The 23,130-nt window shown below is 47.5% G+C and overlaps 1 protein-coding gene across 1 annotated transcript in view; it reads left to right on the top strand.

The window, feature by feature from the left end:
• Nucleotides 1-23,130, top strand: part of CHAT (choline O-acetyltransferase) — a 41,815-nt gene continuing 18,685 nt past the window's right edge. Inside the window, exons 1-6 of the mRNA XM_030335105.1 lie at nucleotides 1-84; nucleotides 2,966-3,154; nucleotides 3,976-4,094; nucleotides 5,497-5,550; nucleotides 7,022-7,202; nucleotides 9,182-9,359. Coding sequence (XP_030190965.1) covers nucleotides 19-84; nucleotides 2,966-3,154; nucleotides 3,976-4,094; nucleotides 5,497-5,550; nucleotides 7,022-7,202; nucleotides 9,182-9,359 — 787 coding nt within the window. The 5' untranslated portion in view covers nucleotides 1-18. The remainder of the gene's footprint in view (nucleotides 85-2,965; nucleotides 3,155-3,975; nucleotides 4,095-5,496; nucleotides 5,551-7,021; nucleotides 7,203-9,181; nucleotides 9,360-23,130) is intronic.

Raw genomic sequence — 23,130 nt, 5'->3', positions numbered from 1 at the left:
CAGCCAGGAGTCACCAAGATGCCCATACTGGAAAAAGCTCCCCATAAGATGGCAGCAAAACCGCCCAGCAGTGAGGAGGAGTCTGTGAGTGATTTCTGGAGCTCTCTCCTTCATCCCTGTTCTCCCTGCTCACATACTCTTGCTTCCAGAACAGTCCTGTGTGGGACTAGCCCCCAACCCTGCACTCTCCAGGGCACGAAGTCCAGGCTGCAGTCCTGCTCTGAGCCCACTGAGGAGCCTGGGAACGCCTCGAAGGGCTGGGAGTGGTTTCAGGGGATGCTGATGGAATTCTGACAGCCACACTTCCTAACCCCAAAGCCAGGAAGAGCCCTTGACCTGGGCCAGGTACTCTCTCTTCTCCCAGGGCTTTTTCCCCTCCCCAAGTTCCACTTCCAATGGCTTTGAGCCTAGTGGAGTTGCCTTAGGGTGAGGCTGAATTCTCTACCTTAAGCCAGGTCACCTCCCAGTCCCGGCTACTGTTACTGGTTCAGCCCTGGAGCCTTAGGCACTATCTTCCCCACTGGTTTAAGACAATGCCACCCCTCCTTAGGCAGGCATCCTCCTTCCTTACCTTCTTAAGTGATGGAGCAGCTTATCTAGTCTGTGAGTTGTTGCAGTGCTGGCCCCTCTGCTAAGTTAGTCTTCTTGCCACTTCTTTACCCAGGGCTTCATTTGAAATCCTAATTAGAACTTTTAGGCTTCTACCCATGAAGTTGCTCACCATGTTGTTTGTCCTGACTTTTGCAGCCCACAAACATCTCTGTTGTTGAGTCTTGCCATGGCATGTCCCTCCCATTGAAATGTGGCTTCCCTGGGAGCAGGCCTTTTCTTTCCATTGTCCCTAAGTCCAGTCTAGGGCCTGGTTCACATGAACTTCCCAGGAAATGTGTACTGACCTGGGACCCTAGTGTCCGAAGACCCTCATTAGTACACCTCCCTGCCTCTATCTAGCCCCAGGTGTGGGCCAGAAGCCTAGGAGAGTCTGGGGAGGAGCCCCATGGGGCTACGACATGTGAGCAGAGATTTTCTGCCTCATTCCATTTTACCCATCGCTGATTCCCCATAACTCTGAGTCCCAGCACCCTGTCAGAGCCCTGAGGAAGGGTGACCTGTTTCTAGCTGGGGCCCCAGCCAGGCCTGCTGGCACTCTTGGAAAGGCCACCAGCTGGGCTTGGCTTTCTGCAGGTACTTGCCCACTCACCCACCAGAGAGGCCTCCAGACCCCAAGACAGGGGAGGGGGAACCAGAGCAGCTGGATGGGGGTCTGGACCTGGCTCTCTTGAAGTGGGCTGAGGAACCTGGAATGCTACCCAGACCACCCTGGTCCTTGAGAGTTCCCTGGGGCAGGATAGCCCATAGTTGGCACTGATACCCTCCTCCCTCCCCCTAGGGTAGTGAGCTCTAAAGACAGGATGAGGCAGGCACGATTCTCATTCATTCATCAGCACAGGCTCCCGTGGTTGGTCCTTGTCTGCCAAGGGCCACTTGGGGAGGGCCTCAGCCCATGCAGCGCAGGAGCAAAGCAGAGGCAAGCTTTGAATGGGCCCCTTTACTCCACAGCCTGCCAGGGGTGGAAATTCACTGTCACCCCCACTCCAAGGGGAAAAACCCCTGAAAGAAGGTGACTACCTCCTGCCAACTTTGTAAACTTTATCGGTAATATGAAAAGCCCTGGTTTCTGACCGTAACTAGCTTAGTGAGGAAGAAGGAAAAGGAGGGAATGGAAAAAGGACCAAGGAGGAAGGGAGAGAACAATCTAGGAGGAAGGAGCAGAGTGGATGTTGGATGAAGACTGATTTCAGGTCCCAACTCTGCTATCATATTGCTGGGTGACCATGGACTAGTTTCTCCACTCTTTGGGCTTCAGTTTCATCTGAAAATGGAAGGAAAATCCCTGCCCAGGTCAGCCGTAACATGGTTGAACACAAGCATGAGATCCCTGGGTGAACACAGCTGGTAAATTAGGAAGCATGGCATCCAGAAAGGGGAGACATTGGTGGAGAGTTCTATTCAGACTCTCTCCACACTTTGGGAGTCCCCAGAAGTTAGGGGTTTCCTTTTAGGAATCCCTTTTAGAGGGGGACAGTAACATCATAACATTTTATGATGTGCTTACCTGGGGCCAGTGGTTTCTCTCATTTAATTCTGTCTGTGCTCCACTCAGGTAGGAATTGTTACTTGTGTCCTATGGGTTAGGAAGCTGGGGCTCAGAAAGGCTAAGATAGGAAGAACATCCACAGCACTCTCTGTTCTCCCTCCCTGCCCTGTACCCACATGGAGCAGAATGGGGCTCCCCAGCTTTCATAACTGGGAAGGGCTTAGTAAGGAGCCAGGACATGAGTCACCTTCTTAGGAAACAACTTGCAGGATTCTGAACTATGCCTCCCGCCATCTTTCACCTGTCCAAATCTCTCCATTAGTATTGTACCCTTTGGGTCCAGAGATCAACTGACTTCTGAAGCCCCAGCTGGAAACAATCCCTAAATTAAGAGTGATAAGTATCCAATATCAGTAACAGATCTGTTTCATCTTAGACCCATTCCCTGTGATTTAAAAGCACTTTTCACATAGGATCTGTTTGATCCTATGGGAGGTGGAGGTTATTATCCCCATTTTACAGGAGGGGAAACTGAGGCACAAAGGTGAGGTGGTTTGCTTAAGATTACACAGCTGGTTAGCAGCAGGTCAGTGCATGAACCCAGGTCTGTCTGGTGCCAACGTCAAGGTATTTTCCTCTACACTTTATCCCCTCGTGGGGGCAGGACTGGGGTACCAGAAAAAAACAAATAGAAGTTTCCTAAGTTCATAATTCTGCTGAGCTGAGCCCTGGAAATAGGCAAGACCCAGAGTGTAGAACAAGGATAAGGCCAGATGGAGACACACAGTGGGGATCATCTCGCGGACAGGCATGGACCCCACACAAGAACAGGCATAGCAAGTGCTGGTGAACTCTCTCTTCCAGGAGTTGCCCAAACTTCCAGTGCCCCCACTGCAGCAGACCCTGGCCACTTACCTGCGGTGCATGCAGCACCTAGTACCTGAAGAACAGTTCAAGAGGAGCCAGGCCATTGTGCAGCGGTTTGGGGCCCCTGGTGGCCTTGGTGAGACCCTGCAGCAGAAGCTCCTGGAACGACAGGAGAAGACAGCCAATTGGGTAAGAGTTGCTGAGAGGGAGCAGACTAGGGCGTGGGGGCAGACAAGGGACCCACAGGGTGGGGGGCAGGGAGCAGACACGGAGACAGGGATTTGGATGAGGGGCAGGTAGGTAACAAAGATGGACAGATGAAGGGATAGGGATGAGAGGAGAAACAGGGGGACAGCAAGGGACAGACAGGATGTGGGATGGGAGATAGGGATGGGGACCAAAAAGGGACAGATGGGGATAGAGATAGAGTGCTGGGGAGAGACAGGATATACAGGTAGAAGACATTAGGGGTTGCGGATGGGGGACAGACAGGGACAAGGATGGAGGACAGATGGGGGATAAGGAAGGGGAACAGGGGTGGGGGCAGCAGGAGATAGAAATGGGGCAATAGGGAAAGACAGGGTACAGAGATGGAGACAGATGGGGGACAGGGATGGCAGATAGTGATGGGGTGGAAGAAGATAGAGGTAAGTTCAGGGAAACAAAGAAGGGTGAAAAGCATGAACAAGACACACATAAAGATGGGCAGGGAACAGGGATGAAGTACCAAACACCCAGAATGGGAAACTGGGATGGAAGAGAAGGATGGCATGGGGCAAAAATGAAGGATAGTCATGGTGGGCTGGAGAGCACACAGGCCCTAGCGCATCACTAGGGCTCCATGTGCATTTGCGGAATGAACGAACAAAGTCCATGGTCCAAGAAAGTGTCTCAGTTGTCCCTTGGGCCTGCCAGGATGGGACTGGGTGCTCTCGAGGCAAGGTGCCTTTGTTCAGAGGGGCGTGTGTGACCTTGCGGGGTAATGGCACCCCTCCCGTTTTCCCCAACAGGTGTCTGAGTACTGGCTGAATGACATGTATCTCAATAACCGCCTGGCCCTGCCTGTAAACTCCAGTCCAGCTGTGATCTTTGCCCGCCAGCACTTTCAAGATACAAATGACCAGCTAAGGTGAGGAGGCCACCATGCTCCTGAATTCACAGCTTGAGAGCCTGCCTGGGGTCCTGGCTCCAGTAGCAGGAAGGAAAGGTCAACGCTTGTGCCTTGGCTGAGATTTCTGAGACCAAATGCCTCTGAGACAGAGGCAGTCCAGGCCATGGGTTTGGGAAATTGGTTAGATGAGGCTACAATATGAGTGACAAACACAGGGTCTTCCTCGGAATATATTTATTTGAGGTGGAGTGGGCAGTAAATGGAGGTCATGGGCCCCCAGGTGTCCCCATGGCATTCTTGACCTGGCTGAGGCCCTGGAAGGAGGTATGCATCTCTGCCCTACCAGTACCTGAGTCTTGGGTTTGTCACTGGGATGCACTGCACCAGGCTATCTAAACAGAGGCTCCAAGGGGGTGGAAATCGTTCCTTCCTGCCAGCTGCCGCCGCCAGAGCCTTTTCCATCTGCTGCAATTTCAGGGCTCACTGAGCCACGGGAATGGCCTCTGGGCCCACTGATGTTGATGGGGGGGTGGGGGGGAGTTTACACAGGGATGTGGCGGGGAGGAAAGGTCTCCCTACAGGAGTCTCTTAGAGCCAAATCCAATGTGGCACAGCATCGGGACAGTTCAGAGAGGAAATACCAACCAAACAAAAGAGGCAGGGCCTACCTTGGCCTGTGGGCAGGGCTCAGCTATGCTAGTTAGACCCCCATCCCCTCCTTCCTCACTGAGACTAGCCCAACTGACTGCTGGTCAGGCAGCCTGCAAGCCTGGACCTCCCATGCCAGCAGGAAGTATGCAGATAAATGGATGAGCAGCTGCTGAAAACAGTTCTCCAACTGCTTACAAGGGGACATTTTTCCTCCTTAAGCCAGGGCCATCACCCATGGGCAGTTAAGATGACATGGCCCTGTGGCACAGTTCTCTGGTGACTCTTTTCCCCCTGGCACTTACTTTCATTTTCATTAGCACCGAATGAAATTGACTTTTCCTGGGAGACTGGATTTCCCCAAACCCAGGTTTCTTTTCCAGTTCAGCCCCAGCACTGGCCTTTCCTAGGGCGAAACCCACCCCTGACCATCCAGCCTTCTCCTGCCTGCTCTGTGGCCTCTGCTCGTTTTCTCTCCCTCCTCCTCCTCCTCCTTCTCATTCACCTTCTGCTTTCCTCTCCTCCTCCCAGTTATCTCCACAGGACCATTTTTAATCCAAGGCTTGTGAAGGACTGACAGCATGATGTGGGGGAGGGGGGTGGGCAGGCAGCAGGAATCCCATCAGATTAGTGTACCACTGAGGCCTGGCATCTGGAGGGTGGTCCTTGAGTTTGGGAGAAAGGAGGTGGAGGGGAGGGAGAGGAATGTTGGAGAAAGGGAAGGGGCCTGAGCCCCTGAGAGGAGAACTTAAGGCTTCATGTGTCTCTGCAGGTTCGCAGCCAACCTCATCTCTGGCGTGCTCAGCTACAAGACCCTGCTGGACAGGTAGGATGGGGCCCAGGCTGGGAAGGGCAGAGCCCTGTTTTGGCACAGCCTGTTGAGTCATCTGTCTCCCTGCTACACTAGCCAAGGAGCAACCAGAGGGCAGAGACCTTGTCTTTTTCAGCTCTGTGTTCCTGGCTCATGTCATAGAGCAGGTGGACCAACCCCCCTCCCCGCCCCCGCCCCAACTCCTGCAGCATCAGGATAACCTTTACCCCAGCTGACCCAACCATTAGTGGTTCCTCTTCCTAGGGTAAGCACTCTCCTTCCTTGATCTCTTTAAAATGCACCCCCACTCACACACTGTACCAAAATGAATTTGCAGAAAAATGGTACAGAGGTACAAAATACACAACCACATATCTTATGTTTACTATAGATTCAATAGACATAAAATTCCTCCATCAAATTGCTGTAGAAGTTTCTGAGAGCTCCCACTGATTCCTATGGTTCAGTGTGGCACCTGCACGTTGAGCAGCAGGGCCATGGAACACCCTACCCTCACTCTGCCCCAGCTAATCTTAGGGCTGCCTCTTCCCCTCAACGCTCAGCTTACATATCTGGTCCTTATCACCCTGTCTCATTATCCAAAACCTTCCCATCTATCAACTTGCTGCTTATTGCCTATGCTCCACCTACATATCCCAGGACCTGTGCCCCATTAGAACAGGAGACTCGTGTTTTGCTTGCCACTATAATCCCAGATCCCAGAAAGATGCCACTATTACCCCTGTGCCTGGCACAGAGGAATGCTCAATAACATTTGTTGCCTGAAAGGGAGGGAGGAGAAGTAGAGATGGAGGGAGGGAGGAGAGAAGAAGGAAGAGGAAGAGGAAGAAGAGAGAGGGACGGAAGAAGGAAGGACAGAGGAAAGAGATAAAAGCAGAGAGAAGGGAGAGGAGGAGGGGGAGGAAGTGGAGGAAGGAAGGGAAGAGAAAGAAGGAAGGAGGGAAGGGTAGACAGACAAAGATGAAGGAGAGGGGAGAGGGATGGAGGAAGGAGGAGGAGTAGGGAAAGGAAGAGGAGGAGGAGGAGGAGTAAAAGGTCAGGGAGGAAGTAAAGAAGGACACAAGATACGCTGAGACCACAGGAGAAAGAGAACTTTCTACCTTGAATTTAGAGAAGGCTTCTGGAAGAGGCAATGGAAGAGTAGGCTCTTAAAGGAGTGGAAGTTTTCCTAAACAAATTAGTTGAGTGCAGAGGTGGGGTGAAGACATGCCAGGCAAAGATCAGCAGAAGCGAAGGCACAGGGCTGCCTGAGGCAGGGGTGAGGGAAACAATCAGAGGCTTGAGCAAACCCCGAGGGTGTCCATGGACCTTGGAAATGGGGCACTCCACTACTTTAAAAAGTGAGGAATCCAGCTCTCTTACTACCATCCTAACGCAGTTCTGGTATTTGTGCCCTGCTTTGCCTGATCAAGTCAAGTAGAAGCAATTCTGATTCCCTGCCTCCCTCCCTGCTCTCCCTCTCCAGTCACTCCATCCCCACCGACTGTGCCAAGGGCCAGCTGTCAGGGCAGCCACTCTGTATGAAGCAATACTACGGGCTCTTCTCCTCCTACCGCCTCCCTGGCCACATCCAGGATACACTGGTGGCCCAGAAGAGCAGTGTCATGCCCGAGCCAGAGCATGTCATTGTGGCCTGCTGCAACCAGGTCAGTCGCCCCTCTCTGCTGCATCTCAGGCTTGGGGAGGGTGCATGAGTACTTACCCACTCCTATTTCACCAGGCATGCTCAGCCCGCTCTCAGAGGCAGACAGTGAGCTGGGACAGCATGACCCCAAAGTGGGGTTTCTTGATTCCTACTCAGTCCCATTTCTCTCCACGAATTAGATTTTAAGAACAAGGAGAGTCATCAATTGAGAATGACTTATGTGGGCTCTTATATGGGCCCTGACCAGCCAGGTCAACTCAAAAGAACTTCCTGGATGGACTGAGACCCTGCATGGCCTTAGCAACTCCTCATGAATCACCCAGGCTGTGGCCTTCCTGGAGACCACATGCAGACATATGGACAGCTTAACAGACTGCCCATCGGGACCTCCATGTCCAGGCCTTAGGCTTGGCACTTACATGTATGCACCCCACCTGGTTCTATAGTAACCTTGCAGAGGGGCCTTTAAATCTCCATCTGAAAAAAGGGGAAATGGGACTTAGACAAGTTGAGTGGCCTGTCCAAGACTGAGAAGGACTCCCAGGCCTGGCCAGTGCCCCATCTCCTGCAGCTCAGGTCTTCATACTGGGTTCCAGGAACCAACAAGGACCCATGGGGCCCCAGGGGATAGTCTTAGCATGAGGGCTCCTGACCCCTTACCAGTGCCCACTAGGTGATTTGGTCTGTATATTGAGCCTCCACCTCATGATTTCATCTGACAAAAAGCGGTTTTGTTTAGGATTTGGTTTTTTTTCTGGTTTTGTTTTGTTTTGTTTGGGTTTGCTTTGGTTTTTGAGTTTTGGTGGGGTTTTTTGTTTTTTTGTTTGTGCGGTTGGTTTTGCTAAAAACCTACCCCCCAGGATTCCCCCGCTATTTGTGCTACAATGTTTTCTTCTTGGGTTCATCTGACATTTTCTAGGATAGAAGCTCAGTGAAAGTCTGCCATCCTAGGTTAGCATTCCCACTGGAAGCCCACATGACAGTTTAGCCACAAACAAGAAACTTTCTCCGTCTTCATTCAAAAGTCAAACTCATTTCCCAGCCCCTACGTGCTGCAGTATCCATCCATTTCAGAAATGCTCTTGGGGCTCCTGCTCAGAACCAGGCCACATGTATGCTTCTCAGGACATGGGACCAGGTACTTATGTCAACCAGCAGAAAAGGGATCTTGACTTGGGGCTAGATAAGACCTTTCACAAAGCCCAAGACTCTGGCTTCAAAGCTACTAATGATAGCTCACAGGTCTCACATACAAAGCACATGCATGTACACCTGTATATGGACACACAAAGGGATAGAGCGTTTTGTGTGTTATTTTTCCATTTGAATCTTCCTCTGCTTATCATTTGCTGACTTGCTTTTTTTTCTCCACTCACCAGTGTGTTTGAGATCTATCTCTGTAGCTGTATCTAGAGCTAGTTCATTCCTATTTACCAATGAGTAGACATGCATTAGATAAATAAACTCATTTAATTTAGCTGTTCCCCTTCTGAAGAACACGTAGGCTGTCTCTACCATTTTGCTATTGCAAATAAGGCTTATATGCCCACTGCTTCACATATCTGGGCACAAGAGTGTATGTTTCTCCAAGCCTAAGGCTAAAGTATGCATTTATAAGAGTGACTGCTGAATCATAAGGTATGCACATTTTCAGTTTTGATAGACACTGCCCTCCAATAGCAATTGTACCAATTTATACTTAATTCCCCATAAACATAATAGTTTTACATGAAGTAGGAACCATAGAAACAGGTTTTATTTTAGCTAAGGTTAATCTGGCCCTCTTTGATTTGGGGAAGCTTAGAGTCCAGCCCAGTCAACAGCATTTGGATAGGTCCCTAACATGTGACTTTTCAGGGAACCATCACATACCTTGAGCCTGAGTATCCCCTATCTATACGCATGTGTGAAGGCTCAGTGAAGGCCCTTTGCCTTGGGCCGGCTGCCATGAGTGACGTGTTTGACCTGTTTCCCCCACAGTTCTTTGTCTTGGATGTTGTCATTAATTTCCGCCGTCTCAGTGAGGGGGATCTGTTCACTCAGTTGAGAAAGATAGTCAAAATGGCTTCCAACGAGGATGAACGCTTGCCTCCAATCGGCCTGCTGACGTCAGAAGGGAGGAGCGAGTGGGCTGAGGCCAGGACGGTCCTCGTGAAAGGTTAGCAGCAGTGCCCAGCGCGTTTCCACGCTCATCTCATCCTCATGCCCATTGGCTTTCCTTCCTCCAGGGTTGGGCACCATGCCTCATCCCCATTTGCCATAGCATGGGGAGCTCAGGCCTCCCTCCAACTCAGGACCCTACGGAAAGTCAGCTGAGGCACCTGGAAGTTACAGGCACCTCGTTTTTCATCTGACAATATTCTAGCTTCCTGGGTGAGGCTGATGAGCACTGGAATCCTGGAATGTCTGGGAATATTGAGGGACGGAAGTGTTGAGCTGGAGGAAGGCTGGCTACAATTAAGCAGTTGTGTTTTACTGGTGGGCGGCAATGGTACCCATTTTAGGAGTCTGAGTCACTGGGAGAGCTGTCACCTGGAGATCTGGGATGGAGCACAGCTCTGGGAGCATGGTTGGCTGCCTCCTTCATGTGATTTCTCAGTCCTAGAACTTTTCATCTTCAAGCTGACCTATCCTTGTGGCTGGCTTGCTGCTTTTATGAAAGTTTCCAAGCATTCCCACAAGAAAGCTGGTAATAGTTGTAATAATTTTAAATCATCCTCCGGAAACTAATTTTCAAAGCTAAAGCCAGCCTTATTCCCAGGAATTGGATGGAGTGCTTTCCTTTTTTGCCTCTATTAGAGACTGGGGAATAAAAGGGAGGCTTCTGTGGACCTCCATCTGCCCCTTGGGCTCTCATTTGGCCAGATGTCCATTCAGACTCCCTGAGTGTCTATCAGCTGAGGGTCTGGGCTAGGCCTAGAAAGTCTAAGAGGCAGAGAGGATGAAGCTACTGCCCCCAAGCAGCCCACTGGACAGGGTAAGGGAAGGCATGGGGGAGCAGATTCAGGTACACAGTAAGGCAGCATCTACCCATGTAAAGCAATAGAGACAGCAGGTACCAAATAAGTGCTCCGGGACTTCAGCGAGGAGAGGGAGCCCTTCCACTTGGGAAGCTTTTGAAAGATTTCATTGGAAGAGGTGTGAATTTTGCAAAGCTCTTAGACATGAGTGAGAAGAGCAGGAGGGAGGGATAGCAGGCTGGCTGTGGGCAAAGCCGACTGCCCAGCAGGGACATGTCTACCCTGCCTGGTTCCACATGGAGACCAACCAGCCAGCAAAGATGGCCATGCTGGACGTGTTGAGAGAATGAAAAGGTGGTAGGGCCTGGGTCTCGGGCAGTAGGCACTTACATTTTCTGATCCCTCTCCCTAGAAAGTTCTTTTTCCAGGGTTAACTGGCTCCTTGCACCATCCAGAGCTCAGCTCAGGTGTCACTGGCTCAGACCCTCCTAGTGCATCCCCAACTCAGCACACTCTGTCACCTTGTCCTATTTTCTTACCTTGTTTGCATTTGTAACTCTCTGAAACCAGCATCTCATCTGTTTGATGCATGCTGATTATCTGCCTCCCTCCCCTAGTCTATGAGTTCTAGGGGAACAGGGGCCTCATCTGTTTGGATTAACTTTTCAATCTGCTGTGCCAAACACAGTTGGGCCCCAATGATATTTGTTAAATAAAAGAATGAAGGGTTACTAATGATACTAGGCCCTAGACCTATTGCCTACCTACCAGTTAATTCTTTTTCATTCAATTATTGGGTACCCAAGGAATGCTCAGTCCTAAATCAGGGGATGCATGGGACACAGGAGGGTGTGAGAGCTGACCCCATTCTCACAGACCTGACCACCAAATGGGGGAATTAATAACTTGTCATTGGGAAGTGAGTTAATTCCCTCAGGAGACCATAGTGTAATCAGATCCCACTCTCCTCCCCTCCAGGGACAGAGACAGGCATCAAACAATCGCCTTTGCTTCCAATACAGTTTCCACTTTATTAGCAGGCCAAGCTATCTCTCCCTGCAGTACTGACCGGGATTGCCTTGAGGTTTAAGTGCTTGGGCTGTGCTAATCGGAATTAATTTGTTAATGGCACTTGATCTGGCTTTCTGAATGGAAGTGCTGTTTCTGAGGGAAGTGTGACAGAAAATAGGGGCCCACACGCTTTCCCTTCGGAAATCCAATTAATCTGGTTAGCACTGACTGTGTCATCTGCACAGCAGGAAACCAGTCCTTCACAGAGACCCCCTCCCTGGAGCATCCCCTACCCACAGAAGGGAAGCCATTTAGGAAATGATTTCAGTATAGATGTGAAAGATCGTGGCAGCTTGGACTAAGGTTGAGAGTAAAGATGGAAAGACATGGGTGAGGTCCACACATATTGCAAAGTAGAAGTAACAAGGAGGAAAAGAAAAGAGAATGGTTCCGAGGTTTTTGATTCAAGCAACTGAGTAGATGGTGGTACCATTCACCGAGATGGGAACCAGTTTGGGGAAGTGGCTGCAGAATGAAGTCCTTTCTAAGTGTGTCAGGTTTGAGATGCCTTGAGTCATCTAAGTGAAGATGTCAAATTAGATCTATGTGTCTGGAGCTCAAGACAGAGGTCAGTACAGAGACATAAATTTGAGAGCCATCAGCACATAAGTGATATTTAAAGTCATGGACCTGGGTGAGATCATCTAGAAACAGCAGAATGGGTCCTCGGAGGTCAGGTAGGGAAAGATACAAAGAGGATTGAGAAAGAGCAGCCCATGAAGTCAAGAGCAAAACCAGGAGATGAGTCACGAAGATTCAAATGGAAGGAGGAAGTGGCCAACTACTTGGAATGCTGCTGATGGCTCCAAGCAGAGCTGGACAAGAGGGGAGCCAGAGTTTGGCAACCCTAAGTCATCGGTGACCTTCACCAAAGTCAGGCTGGGGAGTAGGAAGAACAAATGGTTGCATGCTGATGAATGCGATCCAACAGCAGGAAGAAATTGTTGATGACACTGTCAATGAGTAGAATCAGTTAAGTGTGGATGACTGTTTTCAGACATTTTGGTATTAAAAAGGCAGAAAAATGGGGCTGTTCCTGGGGGTGATGGGGGTCAAGGAAAATGTCTTTAGTAGGAGAGGCAAATGCATCATTGTATGTACACACATGTATGGAAGTACTTTGGTAAGAGAAATCATTAATGAGGACAGAAGAGATGAACAGATGCATGGGATTCTTGCAAAGGCAAAATGAGATGGAACCCAGAGAATAAGAGGCTTTGGTTGGTACCGGGAAAACCAAAAGCTGGGCCCGTGGTCCATGGGTCTGTAGCTGTGGTGGTAGGAATATGAGGAGGTACCTGACTGGTGGCTTCTAGTCTCAGATCAGCAGAGCTATGGCCATGAGCTGAGAGAGGCAGGGTGGGTTCTGAAGGCAAAAGAGAATGCAAGAAATAGCCTCTTGGAAAACTTGATAAGATTTATGGACTGTGTTGAGCTCATATTTGAGGGCTTGGGGGCCATACATTTTAAGAGAAACTAATTAGTATTGTTTCGCAATTTTTTGCCTTACAATGTTCAGCTCCTCAGGTTCAGGCAAAGAGAAGTGGGTCATCAGATTCAGCTAAGGTAGGAGAATATAACCAAGGGAGAGAGGTGGAAGATAGGGCAAGGGAATAGTTACAGTATTGGAATCTGAAATGAGTAAGGAGGTGTAGTAGTCTGCTTGGGCCCCCTTTGCAAAGTACCACAGCCTGAGTAGCTTAAACAGCAGAAATGTATTTTCTTACAGTTCTGAAGGCTAGAAGTCTGAGATCAAGGTGTGGACATGGTTGGTTTCTTCTGAGGCCTCTCTCCCTGGCTTGTCAATGGCCATCTTCTCCCTGTGTCTTCCCATGGTCTTCCCTCTGTATGTGTCTGAGTCCTAATATCTTCTTATGAGGACACCAGATATATTGGATTAGGACCTCATTTTACTTTTACTACCTCAATAAAGACCCCATCTCCCAATACAGTCCTATTCTGAGATATTGGGGGGGGGTTAGGACTTTAACTTGGGGACTTCGAGAGGACACAGCTCAGCCCATGACAGGAGGGAAGTAAAAAACAAAGGTGGATGATTGATAGTGGAAATAGGTGGTGGAGTTGATGATTTTTAGGGGTGAGTGAGATAAGACATGTTGCAGAATGTGGAATAACAGAGCTTGTGAATCAGAAAGTCAAGAGTGTGGTCTGAGTGTGGGATTCTTGAGACTGAGACTTCAAAGGCATCAGTTCCTGGTAGTGATGAGCTCCCAGGTGTGATTGTGGGAGTGGATACCAAGGTTGGACTGTTAAACGTGGAAGATTGAGGGACTGAGAAAGGAGGGTCCCTGTGGGCCGGGTCCTCTGCACAGGTGTTCAGGCTGTAGGAAAGATGACTGGAGTGGTTATGGGGAGGAAAAAGGTGAACCAGGAGCCCAGATCTGCATGAGGGGGTGTTGTGAGAGAGTCAGGGGAACACAGCAACAGAGGGGTGACAATGATGGGGGTTGGAAGGTAGAAGTCTAATAGCTATGGCTCCAAAGGAAAAGCAGTGAAGACGTGTTCAGGAGCAGGAACAGGGGGAAGAAAGCCACCTACCCCACCTGGCACTGGGGTGCATGAGTGTGAAGGAAAATAGTCTCCCGTGAGAGGACATAGGGAAGTGTTTCCCTCAGAGGGTGCCCCCTCCTGTTGAGGCAGAAGGTGAACAGAACACTTTCAGAAAAGATTGGCAATGCAAGGGGACTAGCCATCACTACTCAGATGTCATAAGGGGTTCAGGAAGGGGGAGAGGAGGGGAGTGAAAAATGAGCCCATGGAGGGGACTCATGGCATGGGAGTGCTACTGAGAGTCCCAGGGATGGTGGTGATCATTGCAAACAACACTCTCAAATCCTCAACTTCTGTGGAGGTACTCTCCTGGTTCCAGTGTGGTTGTGGGAGCTGGGGTGGGCATCTGACTGGCCCACAACAGTATCACAACTAGCACAATGGAAAGCCCAAGTCCCAAGGTCTCCACCTCCCTTCCTTGGACCTGGGCAGAGACCAATGCCCATGGGCACTGGGCCCAGGCAGGTGCTCTCTAACAAAAGGCTTCAGCCAAGCTGAGCTCCTCTTGTCATGGTGGAGGCCTGGATGGAGGCACCTGAGCTCAGACAAAATCGGCCCCTGAATTGTCATAGGGTCAACTGAGGCACAGTGGGGCAATTGATTTTATCAACTCTCTCCTTAGAAAACGGGACCCTGATCCTTCACCCTGCCTCCCAACCAAGACAGCTCCCACTGCCAGCCCACAGTTTCCCCCACCCAATCCTCTGCTATGACATTGAGAAGGTGGAGCTCACAGAGCAGTGGAGCCAGCTGTCTGCCATAAAGCCCATGCTCCCTCTCTGTACCCCATGTCTCCACACACCCTTGACACTCCCCCAGCACTTCTTACATGAAATCTCTGAGAATATGTTACAAGACAAGTGTGTGTATTGTCATCTCTATCTTCAGCCTAATCATCAACAGCCAACACAGAATGCCCTCCTGGGGGTCCAAGAGCTAAGAAACCCAGCAGGACCATCACTGCCCCACAGAAGCCTGAGGTCTTTTTGGGAGACTGGAATAAGCAGAATTGTTAGAACAAGAGTGGACAGGATAAAACCAAAGGAGTGCCTCCAACAGGTGTCCAGAGGGAATTTGGGGACCTTACCCATCTGCCTGTCATAGCTCAGGAGGGCTTCCTTTGCCAAGTGGGACATGAGGCTAAGCCCAGGTGGGTTGAGGTGTGTGTGACTGGGGCTGGCCAACAACATCAGGATCATCTAGGGAGACCCTTAAAAAAGATTCTGGGGTCCCAGGGATTTTGCAGGGTGATACGAGTGAGGCCAAGGAATTTGTTGTTGTTTTTTTTAAGTTTATTTATTTATTTTGAGAGGGACAGAGACAGTGCAAGCAGGGGAGGGGCAGAGAGAGGGAGAGAGATTGAATCCCAAGCAAGTTCTGCAATGCCAGCACAGAGCCCAAGCCTGGCAGAGCCTGATGTGGGGCTTGAACTCACAAAACTGTGAGATCATGATCTGATCGGAAACCGAGTCAGATGCTTAACCAACTGAGCCACCCAGGTGCCCTAGGAATCTGAATATATATTTTTTAAATGGCCTTGGACCACATCTTTCTTTCTTTTTTTTTTTAAGTGTATTTATTTATTTTGAGAGAGAGAGAGAGAAAGTGCATATAAGCTAGGGAGGGGCAGAAAAAGAGGGAGAGACAGAATGCCAAGAAGTTTCCACACTGTCCACGCAGAGCACGACACAGGGTTCCAACTCATGAACCGTGAGATCATGACCTAAGCCAAAACCAAGAGTCAGATGCTTAACCAGCTGAGCCACCCAGGTGTCCCAGGAATCTATATTTTTAAAATACCTTTGAATGCAATTCAGGTTGGGACCAACTTCTGCAGATATTAGCAGCTACTATGTATGGAGGTACACCTTGATGCTGACCTTATCTTGGGCCCTTTCTGTCCCTTGCTTTCAGTCTTCAGTATAGCCTGTGAGGTGGGATTTCATCCCCACAGAACATAGGAGGCTGTGTCTCCAACAGGTTGAGGTAGTGTTCACCCTTACAGGTGGTCAGTGGTGGATCAGGGCATCTGTCCCCCAAGCCTGAGATCCTCAGGGCCCGGCAGGCAGGGTGGGATTTGGGGCCTCAGGAAGGGCATGCATAACCTCTCAGGACCTCGCTCCCTGCACAGCCTCGAAGCTTTGGCCTTCCTGAACCCAGGAGGTCCAACACTGTTATCCTGGTCTGGAAATTCAATTAGACATTCTGCCCTGAGTCTGGAAGACTACAGCACTTGTCAATTTGTAGGAAAAGGATAGCCAACTCAGAGAGCCCACACCCCCACCCTGGAGCCCGCTGGCTTTCCTGGGTGCTGCGTGGAGATCCTGTGAACAGACTTTGGGCAGATGCTTCTGTTTACACAGCGCCGTAAATATTTATCCCCAGCAGCCAATTAGAGCTGAGCCATTGCTTTCAAGGAGGGAACTGACAGAAGGCGGCTGCGTCTGGAGAAGGCCTCAGTCATGGTTTACAAGAACCACTCGGGATGGGCATTTTGCTATTTAAATATTGTCATCCAGAGATAGACAAGTCTGCTGATTTTAAAACCAATTACACATTAGCAATAACAGCCTTTCTGATTTAATTGGCCCAGAAATACCTCCTGGGCTCCCAAGGCTGAATGCTGTTTTCCTTCCTTGGGGGTAGGAGGGTGGTGTTGCAGGGGCCATTGTCCTCCCACAGTGGAAGCACGAAGGCTCCTGTGGATGAGGGTATCCAGACAGGGAGAGGCACAGGTTCAGGGGCAAGAGGACTGGGCTTGACCTGGTTCTCCTTGCTGTGCCCTGGAGCCTGGTGTCCTAGGCCAGGACATGGGGATGGCCACCCTGCCCTGCAGACAGGACCGAGGGTTTGCAGAGGGACTACAAAGCAGGTGGTCTTGTGCCTGGTGCATAGAGGCTGTTTGCTAAATGATAACTCTTATTAGATTTGGGAAAACACTCTGGGGATGTTTATCCAAGGCCCACAAACTTTATGGAAAAATCTGGTGAACTGCAAATGGATACCTGTTGAACGTCCATTTGGTCAGTGACAGTGACCCATGGCCTTAGACTGAATGGCCTGTACTCCTTGCCTCGGAACTCTAACCCTTATTAACTCCAAGATACCCTTGGAGGTGCTTCCCCTGGGCTCCCCACATGGCACATACTCTGTGTGCTCACACTCAGACACCTCTGTTATTTCCTTTCTTCTCAGATGCTGTCTCTCTGGCTCTCACTTTCCATTTTATGATATTTGGGGTACAAAGCAGGTGGGAAGTTGTTTTTTTTTAATCTCCTGCCCTTCTCAACTCACCACCTCTCCCCTAATTCTGGAAGTGTGATAGCTCTTTAAATCGGCCTCTGTGGGAAGGGTATTTCAAACCCAGAAGAAAGAGCAGCTCTTGGTTCTTGAGGGTTTTTTTTAATTAAATTAAACTTATTTGGGAATAATTATAGATGCACACACGCTTGTAAAAAATGATCTCCCCCAGGTGGTCACCTGGGTGGCTTAGTCAGTTAAGCGTCTGACTCTTGCTTTCAGCTGGTGAGGTCATGATCTCACAGTTTGTGAGCTAAAGCCCCACATCGGGCTCTGCACTGACAGCTTGGAGCCTGCTTGGGATTTTTCTCTCCCTCTCTCTCTGCCCCTCCCTGGCTTGCTCTCTCAAAAAAACAAAAAAACAAAACAAAACAAAACAACAAAAAAAAACTAGAAAAATAAAAATAATCTCACTGTACCCTTTCCCCCCAGTGCTAATATCTTGTAAAATTCTAGTATAATATCACAACCAGGATATCACAGCCCATTTCCCTTCCAGCTCCATCCCTCCTTAACCCCTGGCAACCAGAATCTGTCTTCATTTCTAGAATGTAATTGTTTTCAGAACGTTATACAAATGGAATTGTACAGTATGTAACCTTCTGAGACTGGCTTGTTTTCACTTGGCATAATTCTCTGGAGATTCATTCACACTGTCCCATGTCTCAATAGTTCATTCCTTTTTATTTATTCCTTGGTATGTAGTTGATATCATTCACCTATTAGAGGACATCTGAGTTGTTCCTACTTTTTGGCTATTCAAATAAAGCTACTATCGTATATAATAGCTGTAAAATGTATAGTAGCTATTACTATAGTAGCTTTATTTGAATAGCCAAAAATTATATATATATTATAATTAATATATAATTGATATATAATTATATTTATATTATATATAAATTATATATATTTATATTATATATAAAGGTTTTTGTGCGATCATAAATTTTCATTTTAGGAAAAATGTCCAGGAATAAAATTGATATCTGCATGTTTAGGTTTTTTCTAAAATGTTTGTTTGTTGGTTGGTTGGTTGGTTGGTTGGTTTGTTTTGAGAGAGACAGCACTAGCAGGGGAGAGGCAGAGAGGGAGAGAATCCCAGGCAGACTCTGCACTATCAGTGTGGAGCCGTATGTGGGGCTCAAACTCATGAACCGTGAGATCATGACCTGAGCTGAAATCAGGAGTTGGATGTTTAACTACTGAGCCACCATGGTGCTCTGGTAGATTGACCATTTTGTTTTATGTAATGCCCCTCAATGTCTCTGGTAATTTTTTTTGCCCTGAAGTTTACTTAATCTGATATCAATGCAGCAACTCCTGCTTTCTTTTGATTAATGTTTGCTTGATATATCTTTTTCCTTTCTTTTACTTTCAGCCAGTCTATATCATTATATTTGATGTGAGTTTCTTATAGATAGAATATAACCAGAATGTCTTTTTAAATCTACTTTGTCAATTTCTATCACTGTAATTATTGATATGCTGGGATTTCATGTTGCCATTTTATTTTTCGTCACCTCTGTTGTTCTTTTTTTTTAATTTTTATTTATTTTTTTAATTTTATTTCTTATTTTTTTTAATTTACATTCAAATTAGTTAGCATAGAGTGAAACAATGATTTCAGGAGTAGATTCCTTAATGCCCCTTACCCATTTAGCCCATCCCCCCTCCCACAACCCCTCCAATAACCCTCAGTTTGTTCTCCATATTTATGAGTTTCTTCTGTTTTGTCCCCCTCCCTGTTTTTATACTATTTTTGTTTCCCTTCCCTTACGTTTATCTGTTTTGTCTCTTAAAGTCCTCATATGAGTGAAGTCATATGATTTTTGTCTTTCTCTGACCCATTTCACTTAACATAATACCCTCAGTTCCATCCATGTAGTTGCAAATGGCAAGATTTCATTCCTTTTGATTGCCGAGTAATACTCCATTGTGTGTGTGTGTGTGTGTGTGTGTGTGTGTGTATATATATATATATATATATATATATATACCACATCTTTGTCCATTCATCTATTGATGGACATTTGGGCTCTTTCCATACTTTAGCTATTGTTGATAGTGCTGCTATAAACATGGGGGTGCATGTGTCCCTTTGAAATGGCACACCTGTATCTCGTGGGTAAATGCCTAGTAGTGCAACTGCTGGGTCATAGGGTAATTCTACTTTTAGTTTTTTGAGGAATCTCTATACTGTTTTCCAGAGTGGCTGCACCAGCTTGCATTCCCAATCACCTCTGTTTTTCAATTCTTGCTTTCTTTTTCCTTCCTATAGGTTACTTGAACATTTTTGAGAATTCCACTTTGATTTATTGTAATGTTTTTAGTGTATCTGTATAGTTTTCTCTAGTGGTTTCTATAGGTATTTATATGTTATATTGATAAATTATACATATATTATAGTATATCATATATGTGTGTGTGTGTGTGTGTGTGTATAACTTATCACTATCTACTGGTGTTGAAATTTTGCGAGTTCTAGTGAAATGTAAAAAGTTTATTACCCTTTACTCTCCCCCATTTATAATATAATTGTCTTAAACATTTCCTCTAATACAAATTTAGAACCACATCAGGCAGCGTTATAATTTTGTTTCAGCGGGGAAATATAATTTTAAAAACTCAAAAAGAGAATGAAAATTTATTTACTATAATATTTACTCTTTCTGTTATTCTTTCTTCCTTCTTAATGTTTCCATGTTTCTTTCTTTATATAATTTCCTTTCTTTGGGGGGAAATTCCTTTAGCTTTCCTTTTAGGGCAAGTCTTCTGGGGATAAATTTTCTTAGTTTTTCCTCATCTAAAATGTCTTGATTTCCCCGTCCTTCCTGAAGGATATTTTTGCTAGATATAGAATTCTGGATTAATGGTTTTCTCTCAGTACTTGAAAAAGGTTGTGTCACTTCATACCAGCCTCCATGGTTTCTGATGAGAAATAGACAGTAATTTAAATTGTTTTTCCCTAAAAATAAAGCATCATTTCTCTCTGCTTTCAAGATTTTTTCTTTGTCTTTAGTTTTCAGAACTTTGACTATGATAATGTCTTGATGTGGATTTTTTTGAATTTATCCTGTGTGGGATTAACTGAATCCCTGAATTTATCCTGTGTGGGATTAAGTTTATGTCTTTTGCCAAATTTAGGAAGTTTTGGGCCATTATTTCTCTGAGTGCTTTCTTGCTCTGCTCTTTTTCCTCTCCTTCTGAGACTCCAATAACATGATTGTTAAGGTCTTTTGTCCCACGGATTTTTCAGTATTATGATGATTAATTTTAAAATATTTCTCACATAGTTCTAACATTCTGGTCATATCAGTAGTGGGCATATACTGATGGTCTTTTTTCATTCAAGCTGAGATTTTCCTGGTTCTTGGTATAAGTGATTTTCTATTGAAACCTGGAGGTGTTATATTGTAAGACTCTGGATGTTATTTAAACCTTCTGTTTTAGCTGGCTTTCTCTGACACCACTCCAGCAGGAGCAGGGAATGGGTTCTGCCTTGATGCAACCAGGTGGAGATAGAAGTCCAAGTTTCTCATGAGACCTATATTAACACCCCAGGGGAGGTTCCTTGTTACTCATGGTGGGAGTAGGAATTCAAGATCCCACATATTCTCGACTAATGCTGTGTGTGGAGCAACTGAGGTGGTGGATATTGCCCAGTGGAAATGGATGTCCCAGCTTCTATCTGAGACCATGCCTTCTCCGATACCCTCAGAAGCTGACATGCTTCAGTACAGACTGCTGATGGTAGAAGTCTAGGCTCCCCACTCTGCTTTTGTTGGCATGGGGGAAGGTTATTATCTAAAAGTTTTCCTGTCTTGCTAGTATGCCTCTTTCCTGGTCCTTTGGCTAAAGAAAGTAGGCTTTTATTGGGCTTTTTTTTTTCTTTTTGGTCTACATTTGTTTGTGTTTTATGTTATTGGCCATTTGAGCTCCAAGCCTGGCATATTTTAGGTAAAACAGAAAACCCAGTGTATTCGTCTGAGTGGCTTAAACAACATAAATTTATTTCTCACCATTATGGTGGCTAGAAGTCCAAGGTCAAGGTGTTGGCAGCATTAGTTTCTCCGGAAGCCTTTCTCTGTGGCTTGCAGATGACCACCATCTCACTGCATCCTCAAATGGTCTTTTATCTGTGCACACACATCTCTGGTGTCTCTTCCTCTTCTCGTGAGGACATGGTCATATACATTTAAGACCCCACCCTTATGATCTCATTTAACCTTAATTACCTCATTAAATAAAGCCTCATCTTTAAATACAGTCACATTGAAGGTTAAAGCTTCCGTATATGAATTTCAGGGCTGATGGAACACAATTTAGTCCAGAACAGGCAGGGAATTCACCATCATATTGTTCCTTCGGTCCTGAGAGCCTCAGCCTGTCCATCTCTCTCCATCTTTCAGAGTCTTCTGATGTTTGTTTTAAATGTAATATCCAGGGTTTTTAGTAGAAGGAACTGGGAAAAGTCAACTTGATGTTCCTGGAAGCAGAAGTCCTTCCTTTTGAGCTCTTTCAAGAGGATTTTGGAACTCAATTCAAAGCAATTCTGCTGTGCAAGAGCCAGGTCTTATTGGGCAAGAAATACTTTTGTTGGAATTTTCATAGCCTTTGGGAACTGGGAGCATAAAGATTATTCCATAAGCCATAGAGTAGAGAAGAATATGGGATGTGTGATGGCAAATTTCCATCCCAAAAGGAGAGACAATCCCTTTATCTAGGCAGAAAATCTGCTCAGATGGAACTGACAAAGGTTTAGAAGCTCTAAGCCTCCGAAAAGGAGCCAGTGTCTCCATCTCCTTGGACCGTGTGAGGCAAGACAGTAGGGATCTGACTTGAGCCACCTTCCCAGGGTGTAGAACGGAGAAGGCAAGTGTCTGAGATAGAGCTGTGTATATGTGCACACATGTGCACAGGTGGAGGTGTTGGGGAGCAGCACCTGAGTTCTGCAGCCCTCCACAACAGGGGTGCTGTGTTCCTTTTATTTTTGCTCACATTAGTCACAGTCTGTAAGCTTTCAGTCTCTAACAGAAGCTCCAGGGCCCTCCAAGGCCCTGTGGCCTCTGGAATTTCCGTGTCACCGAAGCTGTCAACTCCCCAGGCGTGGGTGGCAGAGCAAGCTCCTCCTATTACTCAACTCCGACTTCTCACTATTAAGCAGGGGCTCCTTGAGGAAGATTGATTTACCACATTAAACGAGCCTCCATGTGCTCGATGAGAATGTCACAAGACAAACGGCTCCTGCCGCATGCCTCCAGCCCACAGCCCCCCGTTTCCATTACATTTGGGCCAGAGTCATGGTGGATGAGTTTGGGTGTAGTTCATTTTCTGCCTTACACGATAAACTTGTCAGCCTTTGACCGATCAGCTACTTGTATGCAGGAGTTCATTTGCAAGGCCACCTGGCATCCCAGCTCTGCTGTCCTGCTCCCATTTCACCCTGTCTAATGAGCCAGGACCTGGTTACTGTTGGTTGGCGCTGAGCTCTGGGGCCCTGCACAACCCGCATGCTCAGCCCCTCCTCAGGGTCCCATCTCTCCTGCCTGGAGGCGGCTACAGCACTGATGCCTGGGGAGATGTCCTTGTCTGTTGCTTCAAGTTGTCCATCTGGGAAGGAGTGCGCAAAGCCTCCACTCTCCTGCGCAGATGTGTTAGGCTTACTCCCCAGCATCCTGGATAGACAGGCCTGCCTTGAGTTTCCTGGGGGAGCTATAGCCTGCCCACTCCACTTTGGGAACTATTCTAAGGAAATAGCTTCGAGGCTATTCTAAGGAATTTGGCTTTGGGGTATTTCCAAGGAAATTTTAGTGTAGGCAGATACCCAGCCTGGGGTCTCAGAGCTCACTGAGACATGACCAACAGGGCCAAGGTATGCAGCATTGGGGATTCCCATGGCTCTTTAACTGACCTCCAGACCCACATCCTTCCCAAGCTGCTGGGCATCCCCTAGACTCTGACCATATCAACCCCAGCCCAAGATCCTTTGGTGGTTCCTTGTTGTTGCTAGATGAAACCCACATT

Source organism: Lynx canadensis, chromosome D2 (assembly GCF_007474595.2).
Source record: "Lynx canadensis isolate LIC74 chromosome D2, mLynCan4.pri.v2, whole genome shotgun sequence".
Classification (NCBI taxonomy): domain Eukaryota; kingdom Metazoa; phylum Chordata; class Mammalia; order Carnivora; family Felidae; genus Lynx; species Lynx canadensis.
This window is presented reverse-complemented; position numbering and strand designations above follow the sequence as displayed.